The sequence below is a fragment of the Melanerpes formicivorus genome, unplaced genomic scaffold (assembly GCF_026170545.1).
Source record: "Melanerpes formicivorus ecotype bairdi unplaced genomic scaffold, bMelFor1.0.p_v2 SCAF_18, whole genome shotgun sequence".
In the NCBI taxonomy this organism is placed as follows: Eukaryota; Metazoa; Chordata; class Aves; order Piciformes; family Picidae; genus Melanerpes; species Melanerpes formicivorus.
In genome coordinates this window covers 8,455,377-8,466,841 of record NW_027142370.1, presented here as the reverse complement: position 1 = coordinate 8,466,841, position 11,465 = coordinate 8,455,377, and the positions used below count along the sequence as shown (strand labels likewise).

General features: G+C 42.6%; 1 protein-coding gene across 1 annotated transcript in view; it reads left to right on the top strand.

Annotated features, from left to right (window-relative positions):
* Window positions 1-3,819: 3,819 nt before the first annotated feature.
* The window catches only part of PPP2R2C (protein phosphatase 2 regulatory subunit Bgamma), a 162,647-nt gene continuing 155,001 nt past the window's right edge, over window positions 3,820-11,465 (top strand). The window contains exons 1-2 of the mRNA XM_068149521.1: window positions 3,820-3,850; window positions 4,051-4,131. Of these exons, the coding sequence (XP_068005622.1) occupies window positions 3,835-3,850; window positions 4,051-4,131 (97 nt within the window). The 5' untranslated portion in view covers window positions 3,820-3,834. The remainder of the gene's footprint in view (window positions 3,851-4,050; window positions 4,132-11,465) is intronic.

Sequence of the window (11,465 nt, the reverse complement as noted above, 5' to 3'; positions counted from 1 at the left end):
TCTCACAGGGAACTATTTCTTCCATGTATCTGACCTACATCTACCCTCTTTCGGTTTAAAACTGATACCCCTCATCATTACACTCCCCAGTAAAGAAGAATGCCTACCCAGCTTCCCCTTTAAGTGCTGGAAAGCTGCTATGAGTTGTTCCTGGAGCCTTCTCCAGGCTGAACAACCCCAACTCTCTCAGGCTGTCCGTATGGGAGAGGAGATCCAGTCCTCTGATCATCTTCATGGCCCTTCTCTGGACCTGCTCAAGTAGGTCTGCAACTTTCTTATTTTGGGGCCCCCAAAACTGAACAGAGTGTTCCAGGCAGGGACTTGAGATGACTCCAGCAGGGTGCAAGAGCCAGTTAAACCCACAGCCCCCCGGTGGTCCTGGTGGCTCTGGTGATAACTCTGGGGCTGCCTTAGTTATAACACTAGATTGCTCAGAGAGATGGCAAGTTCTGCATCTTTGACAACTGCAAATCCTTATGGTGTGGTTTGGGTTTGTTTTTTTTTTTTCCCTGAGGAAATTCTTTTGAATGGAATGTGAGTTCTTTATTTCAGGGTGTAATAGTTCGTTACAGGCTATCGTCTGCATCTTTGAAGTATTGAAGTTGTAGGAAGGTTAAATTTCATGTGATTGATCTTCTGATCCCATTTAAATCGGTTTTGTTACTTGTTTTATCACTGCTAGCAAGGGGTGGACCCTGTGCTGAAAACCAAAAAGGTAGACTCTTGTGTCTGCATGAAATCACTGAGAAGAAGAAAGAAATCCAACCCATAATTACAAATGCTACAGGGTAATGGAGCCCAGTCTCCTCAGAAATTTTGTCTGCAGTTGCACCACTTTCTGCCCAGCATATCACTGTGCTATTAAAGGCCAAACCAGATTAAGCTACGGTTTAAAACTTTGAGTCTTTAAAATTCATGTCAGCGTAGCTTGATTACCTTCCTTAGTTCAAGTAACTCACATGCTTTAAACAACCTTGCAATCCTGAAATGACAACCCCCCCCCACAACTGTACCAAACTCTGAGCTCATTTCCAACAGTGCAGAAGTAATGGATGAAGGTGGTGCTGAGGGGTGGGGTGACCTCATTCACATTTATAAAGATGTGAAGGGTGAGTGTCAGGAGGATGGAGCCAGGTTCTGCTCAGTGATGTCCATTTATAGGACTAGGAGCAATACGTGCAAGCTGGAGCATAGGAGGTTCTGCCTAAACATAGGAAACACTTTTTCATTGTGAGGGTGACAGAACCCTGAAACAGTCTGCCCAGAGAGTCTGTGGAGTGTCCTTCTCTGGAGATGATCAATGCATTCCTGTGTGACCTATTCTAGGTGATCCTGCTCTGGCAGGGGGGTTGGACTACATGATCTTTTGAGGACCCTTCCAACCCCTAACATTCTGTGATTCTGCATTACTAGTTTCCAAACACAGTTAAGCTAGTCATCTCTCTGAAGGAAACAATCACAAATAGCTTAAGAGTGTCAATCTACAGACTTACACTGATAAAAGTAAAAGACAAATTCATACTGGACTAGCTGGCACTTGGGTGCAAATTAGCTCACCTCAATATTCATAGTATCATAGTATCATAGTATCAGTCAGGGTTGGAAGGGACCACAAGGATCATCTAGTCCCAACCTCCCTGCCATGGGCAGGGACACCCCACACTAGATCAGGCTGGCCAGAGCCTCATCCACCCTGGTCTTAAACACCTCCAGGGAGGTGTTTAAGGTCATGATACCTGTAGAAACAGATCACACTGTAAATATGATTGCACCTGCCTCTTCATTTTGGAAAGAAAGGAGAAAAAAAAAAGGTGTGCTGCATTGCCTGCCAAACTAACACTGGAATGCTAAGGTTAATTTAATATATGATAATACATTCTTATGAAGAGCAGTCAAGGTCTGTAGGTAATTTGTAGGAGGAGCAAGTATCACTGCAATCAGCTGGATGAAGCTTTACTTTAATACAGCTCTGTGTCACTTTTTCCCTCAAATCATCAGCTTAAACCTTCCCAGTTCCAAGAAAGCTAGTGCACATCCAGCAAACATATGGCTTGGGGATATATATACACATACTGTCTACATGAGCTGGTGTTTTTTTTACCTCAGAAGGCATTATGGTCTTTGTGATTTAGATGCAGCTCCCAGGAAAGCTTAAGTGTTGGCATTTTGCTTTGTTTATAAAAGCAGCTGAGAATGTTTGCAGAATGTTGCTTCCATGTTAAACCTGTTTCTTTCAGAAAGTTAAATTGACCTCCCTATTCTTTCACAAAGACCACAGCGTGGTACTGTCTTGGATGCAGTGGAGAAGAATATAAATATTTGAACAGAATACTTTTATGAGGAAAAACTGAATCAAACTGCTCACATTTACGCCTAAAGGTATCGAGAGCATCTTCACTTGCTGCAAAAAGGGAAGAATGGAGGTATATCAAGTAGAATTTATGCTGAAAATAGTGCTCCCCACAGTTTCTGAAACAGCTAGATGGAGAAGCCAACCTAATTCTGCCATGACAGCTGCCTACATCGATATTTTATCCTCTTGTTGGCGCCTAATCTTTTAGTATGGCTTGATTGTAGTCTTCCTGTACTATTTCTTAAGCTTTCCTCATTTGCCTGTACAAAGTGTGTTTGCTCTCTTTGACACAAGCTGTGCTATATGTGGGCCTCTGACACTGTCACTTCAAAGAGACAGAAGACGTAGGCAGGATGCTGCCAGCTGTACACTAAACAGTCACAGTTGTGGTAAACTAAGTATCAAGAAAGCCACCTGGTGAATGGAACAATTAATGTATCTTTGCATTTCCTCCTTGTTGTGTTTTTTGGGTGGATGTCTGTAAGAATGAAGGCATTTATTAACGTAAGTTCTCTCTAGTTGACTGTGGCAGTGTTTTAAAATTCACTGTTCCCCTAAAGGTTTTCTGGTAGAGAAAAAGGTCACTACAGAGCACTTGAGCTTACTCCAATACAGGCTTGCTTTCTTACTTTCCTCTCCTGGATGCTATCAAGACAGTTTGTAGATTTACAGGGGTCCATAGACCAGATGAAAACCACTCTCCAGCCTTGCAGTGAGACACATAAACGCTGTCAGTTTAGATGGTATATGCAGGTTTTATCTACATGACAGCCTTAATGGCCAAGGGATGGGAGGAGAGCAGAAAACAGAGATGTCGGTGCTTGGGGTGGTTGGCTGGAAGGGGCGATAAGGACCTCAGCATGAGCGGCACTGGAGAAGCTCTGATGTGGGGTGCTCTCCAAGGTGCCATGGCCAGGCTCCTGGTGCAGCCGGGGATACGCACCGGTGGCTGCCGGGCTGGCTACAGCACAGCCACGTGTGGCTTAACTACTGTGGAGGGACAGGGCAGAGCCGGAGCACCTAATGGGCAGGTCACGACTGAAGTTGAACCTGGAACAGGACGAAGCCTCTGTGTTGGGCTGCAAAGGGAAGCTAGGATAAAGGCCAAGCTATGGCCTCGCATCCCGTCGCCGTGGCTGGGGCCCTCCTCGGGCAAAGCGTCCGCACCGCCGCCTGCCCAAGGCACTGAGCCCCAGCGGGCAACCCTGTGCCAGCTCATACCTGCTAAGGCTGCGGCACGGCCGGTGGTGCCGGGCGCGGCGGGTTCTGGCGAGGCAGCGCCGCCTCCGCCGGGAGCTCCGGGCGGAGCCTTCCCTCCTTCCCGTCCTCCCTCCCCCGGCTCCCTGAGCGCCCCGAGGCAGTGCCGGCTGCCTGCGCCGCTTGCTCCGCTGGGAGAAGGAGGAGGCGCCCCGAGCCACCGGCGCTGGGAGCAAAGCAAATAACAGTTCAGAGCACTGGGCGCCTTTCGGAGGGCAACACCCATGTCCCACAAGCAGGGTATCTGGAAACGCTCTCCTTCCCCTGGTTCTCCCTGGTCCCCGCTCATCTCTCCGTTCCCTCCTCTGCCCTCTGCATCTCTCCTTCCCACTCCGGCTCTGCTTCTCCCCTCCGCAGCCCTCTCCCCCATCTCCCTTCTTCAGCCCTCTCCCGCTGGCCCTGTGTGCCCCCGACTAACTCTGCCTTTCCTCCCTGCCCAGTTGGCGGCCCTCCCGGCGAGAGCGCGGTTGACTGGTGCCTCTACCAGCTCAATGGAGCAGCTGAGTTTGAGGTCTCTGAAGGTGAGTACGGGGATGCTGAGGTGGGGTGCATCCCCTCGACCACTGCCTAAGCTGACAACGTGCAGAGAAACGTGGCTCGCAGGCGGGAGAGTGGCAGAACCTGGCAGCTGTCCGGGGCAGCTGGGGCAGTGAAGATGATGCAGTGGGCCCAGGACAGCAGGGGTGGCAGGGGGTGCCACCAATGGTTTGCATGTGCTGGTCCTTGTGTTAGTGTCTTGGCTGGTTTTGTTTTGGTATTTTTTCTCGAAAAAGTTGGGTTTTGCAGCTAGCAGCCTAGTGGCTTCTGCACCAGCCCTCTCTGGCCTTAGTGTAAGGTGTGAGGGAGGCTGCAGAGTACCTGCTGAAAAGTTCTCTGGCCTCCTCTCTCAAACTTTGAAGAGAGAGGTGACCTAGAAGGTTTTATTTGTAAGTATTCTGTGATCAGGAAAGAAACAGCCTTTAGGTGCCCAGACAAGAAAGCCTCCCCTCTCTCTCTGAATCGTACATGATTTTGAAAATGCAGAACATTTAGACTTAGGTGCCGACCTGTATTTTTCCAATATGCCAGATGTGGAATGTGCAATGCCCTTGAACATGTTGCAGTGTCTGTTTTCAGTGAGTTAGGTGGAGCTAGGACTTCATCTCAATATTTTGGTCTGTTGGTGTTAATGCATATCTGAGAGAAGTGCATGTACTGTTTGCAAGGGCTTAAAAATGCTTCACAAGTTTGGCTGGACTGAAAAACTTTCCAGTACTGAGGGAAGTGAGGCACTGTGATAGACTTGCTTCAGGTTACACATTAGGGAAAGCTTTTCAGTAGTGAAGCACTAGAATGTACAGGGTAGGTAGACAATGAAATCTCACTCTCTCCAGGTATTTAAGGTTTGTTTCACAAACATGGCTTAAAGTTGCAAAGCTACAGATCTTGCTTTGGGGCAGGTAGATAGACTACCTGTTTTGGTCTCTTTTAATGCTATTATTTGTGATTCTGTGGGATGTGAAGTTTTGTGCTATGTCTTGTGTTTTGCTGTTTATAGAAGCGATTTAAACCCCAGTGTATTAAGCTACAGCTACAGTTTATTTGCCCCCTCCTCCAGTTATTCCATGGTGGGTATATTTCAGGGCATACTTAATGCTGTGTGTAATTACACACACTTGCATACTAAAGCGTTTCTCAAAGTATGTTGTGATTTTGTGCCTACATGGTGGGGTTTTTTTTTGGTGAAACTGCATATCAAACCAGATGTGATGACGATAGGTGGGGGTGGAAATTACATCCGTGTGAGGGAGTGTAACGAGTGAGTGACAGCATTTTGTAGGCATCAGAGAATGTTGAAAACAAGCTTTAGGTTGGCATTTACTTTCATTTAAATATTTGAATGAGCAGAATATGCTTAACTTTGTCTGGGTAAATAACAGTCTTTCAGCACTGCTTTATGACTAATATTGTCTTCTTGACAGATGTTTTATTCCTTTGATTTATGGGATCATTTTTTTTTCTTCACATGACACAGTGTTAAAAATTACTTTCCTAACCTTGATTTCCCTTCTTTTTACACTGCAATTTATGGGATGCCCAGTTTTACACCACGACAAGTGGAAAACTTAGGTGTTATCTTTACTCTGCATGGGAATATGTGAAATTCAGAGGGTAGGAAGCAGGCTGAAGCAGTGTCATTTGGTCACACAAGCTATAGAACCAAAGTCATCTTCAGGTTAAAAGCCCTGTTTATATTAGTAGGTTTATATATAAATATGACATGCATTTTACATGTTGTGGATTAAATACCACTGATGTTTAGGAAGATGTACTGCAAGATCATCCTCACGCTTCACACAAGTGAAGAAGAACCTTTTAAAGACAGGACCACTGTGGCAGGTGGCTTGGCCTCTTTTGCATGCCAGTGTTTTGATTAAAGTCTAAACATTTCCCTTTGTTGAAGTTTGCTTCTAAAACAGAGTCAGTTACACGAAGCTGAACAGGCTCCTTGACTTCCAATACTTAGTTACTTCTTTTCCATCCCAGTTCTTTCTACTTTTCAAAAAGGTCACAGCTGTTGTGATTGCAGCTGCATTGTTTAGGACTACCTGACCATGGACAGGATGAATTAATCTATATTAAATATTACTGTGTGTTTATCCAGATGTGTATCTGTGTAGATAAACATTTACATATTAATGTTTGAAGTTCTCTGAGTCCTCTGGGCCCCTCTCGCTGCTTTTGCTGTTGAATGCATGCCACTGCCCCATGGTGCTCTTGTTAGACTTCAGAATTGTGTTCTGCAACATTTCTTTCTTGGGCTAAGAAAGAAAATGATGCTTTTTCTAAAATTAGATGTGTTAGATGAAAAACATTCATTTACATAACAGAAAAGCAAAGCTGCACATTTGAAATGCAAGGAAAAATAGAGCATAGTAAGTAAAACATCTCAATCAAAGCCAAGATAATCATGTTTGATTTAGTCTTGTTGCCTTGAAACAAAACTCTGTTTCAAATATTGCTCCTTCTATAATTAATGTCCAATGCCAAATATATTTTATTCATGCTAAAGATCTGAAAGTGCTTTACTCACATTAAGTGCAGCCTCAGGAAAGCAGTATGGAGAATTGTATTAAAGTATCCAATTTACAGGCTAGCAAAAGGAAATATAAAAGTCAAGGATGTGATTTCTATAGAAACATCTGAAAAGTCAAATCTTGTACTGTTTGTCAAGACTATGTAGGGGACTGTTAACAGGACTGTTTATTCTGGACTCTGTTTTAAGTTCCAAATCACAGTAGCTTCTTGCAAACTTTCCATGAGCTGAAGCATGTTTGAAGTATTTTATGCTGTAAATTGTAAGCGGGCATTATGTTGTTCCAGGCAATCTTCTCATATAATCATTACTGAATGTAAAAGTGAGTAAAAAAAAGTCATACTTTTAGTGTTCCCTCTTAAAGTTAGCTCACCAGAGACTTGGAAGTAGTTTACTACGTGAATTTTCTCTTCATCCATTTTGTAACTTTATCCCTAAGCATGGCTGAAAGCCCTGTAAACGTTGCTGCCTTGTGAATTGTGATGTGAACTTTCCTGTTGCTTCCCTTATGCTGCTCTGATACTATCTTTTGTTTCTGAGTGATTCGAAGAGATTCATTGAGTAGATAAAATGGATCAGATATTGTTTCATGTAGAGGTGCATTTGAATAATGCACAATGTGAAGGAACCAGAAAATGTGAGAGCTGGTGAATGCAAATTTAATCAGTCAGGTTTATCTGCAATAGCTGTTTGTTTGCTGTAGTTTTCAACCAAAGGCAATAAATCTGGATTTGGTTTGGTACTGTCTTTCCCATTATTACAGAAATTCCATGGAAAGCAATGTGATTGCACAAGCTTATAGTTGAAGTAATGTCCTTGTGAGTCATGCCATCATTAGTGAGGTCTAATTAAACAGGAAGGCTCCATCTGTAGATGCTTTCTCATCTCAGTTGTTTTTTGACTAAACCAAGCAATTGATTTTTCCTTGATTTCTTAGACTAAAGGCTGGTAGCAGTGCCTTTCTTAACACTTCATGATTTGCCATTTCTTTTGGGGTATGATCATGAGTGGATGTTGTATTTCCCTGAGGCCTTAGTTGGATGGGTGTTCTTTGCAGTTCTGGGCTTCCACTTTATCCAGAGATGTAGCATGGTGAACTGTGCTGCTTTTGCACCCTGCAATTCTAAGTTTCTTCAAAGGAAGCTGAGGTGCTTGGAAGGGACTGGTGTACCTCTTGTCTCTCCCCAGCATACTTCTAGGATCCTACCAGCTTGCATGCAGCACTGCAAGGTGTCTCATAGGCCTTGTGTGCACTGTAATATACCCTCTGATCCACGTATGTGGGTGATACTGTTATTCCAGTTTTGCTTCATACAACTTTGTTTATACATTCACTAACTCCCTCTGTTTAATCCTTCTTTATATTACAGGCACTTGTGTTGCTGTTTGGTTGGTAAACTCTCAGTGATGTCTGGGAACTTCTGCAATGCAGGAAAGGGCTCCTGGCTGAAAAATGTTATCATACTTTGTTCCCATTATGACATTATAGGTAGCTGTGTAAGACCAAATCCAGTAAATGGCTCTTTACAAGAACATGTGGGTATTTGATTATGCTTCTATTTGTGGCTGCACAATCTGATGTTGTTTCAGCATGAAAAGTTCAGCATGGTAGTCAAAAAGGAAGGATTAAGGTTGATTGAAATTGTATTTATTCATATGATAGATTTGCTTCTGGTGGTACTTATCTACAATAATAGTCCATTTGGTGATGTTTTTATCTATTGTTCCTGGAGTCTTTATTTAGACCTGGCAAGAGTTTTGTAAGGTTACTATAAATAAAGACTTGTTGAATGACAATAAAATACTGGAAAATATATGTACTTGTTGTGAAAAGGAAAAGTTGAGTGGCTTATTGATGTTTCTCCTTTGTTGCTTCCTAGTTTGTGTGTTTTGCTTAAGAGTTGCTTTGGTTTTTTATGGAATAACTGAAGTAAGTACATTCAGATGATTTAATTGCAATGATTTATGAAATCCTTGATTTTCACAGAGTTGTTGTTGAAACTTAGTATCGCTGCTAGAGAGAGTGTTTTCACCTTTGTAAATATCTGGCTGGAGATGTTAGCTCTTTTTCTGTAACCTGAAAAGTGGTGTTGCTGCTTAGGTGAAATTTGAAAATAACCAACTGAGTAAGCTTTTTTTAACCTGATTGTTCACGTTTTCATGTCCTTTTCAAGGACTCCACTCACTCCCTCTAATATGGTGCACTTGCTTAGCTGGTTCCCTGGCACTCTGATGCCAGGACTTGCAGCCTTCATCATCTTCGTTTCCAGGATGTGTTCTTCAGCCAATTGCCTTTTTACTCTCTAATCTCCCATTGATCCTTTTTCTTTCCTTCCAGCTTGCCCCTTTTAATGTCTTTACTTACATATTCTACAGGGTTTTTTCATTTTTCTTGGTTTCCTTGGCTTTGGTTTCACTTTCCCATTGTCCTCTGTAACTCTTCTCTCTGCTAAGGGGATTGTGGGGGGGTCTTAGCCCACTGACTGTTCCAGAGTATGGCAAAGGGGTGTCCCCTCTGTGTCATTGGAAGCCTGCCATTTGCAGCAGGTGCCTGCACAGCAAATTTTAGCTCTTTTCCCTCTGTCTCTCACTGTTTCCAGGTCTACGAGGCTTACCATTTTATATGATCCTTTCAGTCCCATCCAAATAACTCCTGGCAATTTTGGTTTTATCCATGCTTGAATGATCAGAATTTCCTTGGGTGTTTCAGTTGGGTGCATCCTTTGAGATGCACTTGGTATACATATCATGAGAGATGAAATCACACTGCTGTGTGCCTGATTATGCAGGTATTAGCAAGTCGAGGATCACGCTTCCAAGTTACCTAGTCCAGATTTTAACAGGGACATTTTTTATGCTCCCTCTTTCTCATTAAATATTCAATATATGTTGTGAATTTGTTATCAGTAATAACACTGGTGAAGTAAACAGTGATTTCATTGGGGCCACAAATTTGACCTTCAGACTAATTTTTGTATTTAAGTCAAGCATTGTCATTCAGCTTGAATAGTGATGGACAATTTAAAGTGTACAGAATTGCCTGTGGTTCCAGCTGAGATGCAGAAAAATCACCAGGTCTTCACAAAGCCTCCTCTTCCATTATAGGTCAAGTGAGAAAGCCAAGGTTTCTTTAAGGAGCTGAATTTTATATAGGGATATGGAGTACTCATTTTCTGACCTTTCCAATTCCAGTTTATGAATGTGTGCAAAAATTGCCCTATCTGTCTTGGAGAATGAATAGCTGATGTGCAGAGAGGGTTTTTCCTACTATGCCATTTTTGCCTGTCAAGGCTCAGAAAGAATTCCAAGAGGATAAGATTCTGTGTCAAGAGTTGCAACCCAGAGGCTTAACTTCCACAGGTAAGAGTTCAGGAGTCATATTGCAAGCCATATGGGTGGGAAACTGACCTGCTGTTAATATTCTTATTTATCAGTTCTTTTCTGTGAAGTGCAGTAATATGCAGAGAGATTTAAAGCACTCAGTCAGTGTCTGGTCTTTTCATATCTGTGCTGTCTGATGAAAAAATTCCCAAATGACAGCAAACTATTCAGAGGTTTCAACAGCCTTTCTCTCCTAGTATGCTACTCAGGTACAAGCTCCTTATTCAAACTCTATTGTCAGTAGCTCTCATCTTGCAAGTCTCTATGTGATCACCTAATGGTATATGACCAAAGCCCCGATTCGGGAAAGGTGCTACTAGCCAGGTTCTGCATCTTGCCATTGAAGTTGAATTGCCGTTGTTTGGTGATCCAGAAGAGGGAGCTACCTCATAAATTTCCAGCAGTTTGGAACTTAACAAAGTCTTCTCCAAAACCCCTCATGGATTTATTTATTTATTTTAAAACATTTTGTTGCTGTTGATGGTGGTTTTTTTCTGGAAGACTTGAGCTGCAGGTTTTGTGTGATGCCTTTTCTGTCACTTAGTTCATAGCTTGCTTGGTTTTGAGGACATCCTTAACTTAATTATTTAGCTTCCTTCAGTTTTCAGTACCAGTTCAGTGTTTATCTGTAAACATTGGGTTTGTGTAATGCCCTGAAACCTTTAGTTGATTTGATTGCAGTCCCTTTTGTTTACTTTGTTGGATCTTTTTAAACATTGATGTTTTAGACTAGCATGCCATGGAGGTTCATAGATGTTCTCTGTATCGTGGTGGCTGGCTTTTGCCCTAGCAGAACGCCTGTCTTTTAGAAGTGGAAGCTAAGGAGACCTTGTGGGTCTGCCAGGTGCATTGAGAGTGTAGCTGTGTACTGATGTTCCTTCAGAAAGGTGCTACCAAGCCTCAAGAACTTTGTAATTTTATGTTGCTTTTTGGTTTGTCCTTCTTAGTATGTTCCTTTACAGTGATTAAAAATCTGACTTAAAATGTAATACTCACATTGACTTTTCTGGAAGTAGCAACTGTGCAATGCAATTTATTTCAGTTTGAAAATGCTGCAGTATTAACTTGGTATTTCCACTTTCTAATATGATTATTTTTTTGAGGCATAATTCCAACAACAAAGGTGTGTTGAAGGACTTTGACTCCTTTTTTTCCAGCTCATGTCAAAACATAAAATGTACTAGTGGGGAAACAGGAAGAAAAATCTTTTGAGTTGAGGAAATTGACCTCAAAGTTTGAGCTTCTTTATTCCACTATGAGACAATCAGTTCTGCTAAAGAACGTTTCTAGCAGCACTAAAAGGCTGTCTCTCTCTGCTGGGCTGAGGTGAGCTTCTGTAGCAGTTTGTGACCTGCATTACGTGTTAAATGTCAATCTTCAATAATCTTATGGCAGAAA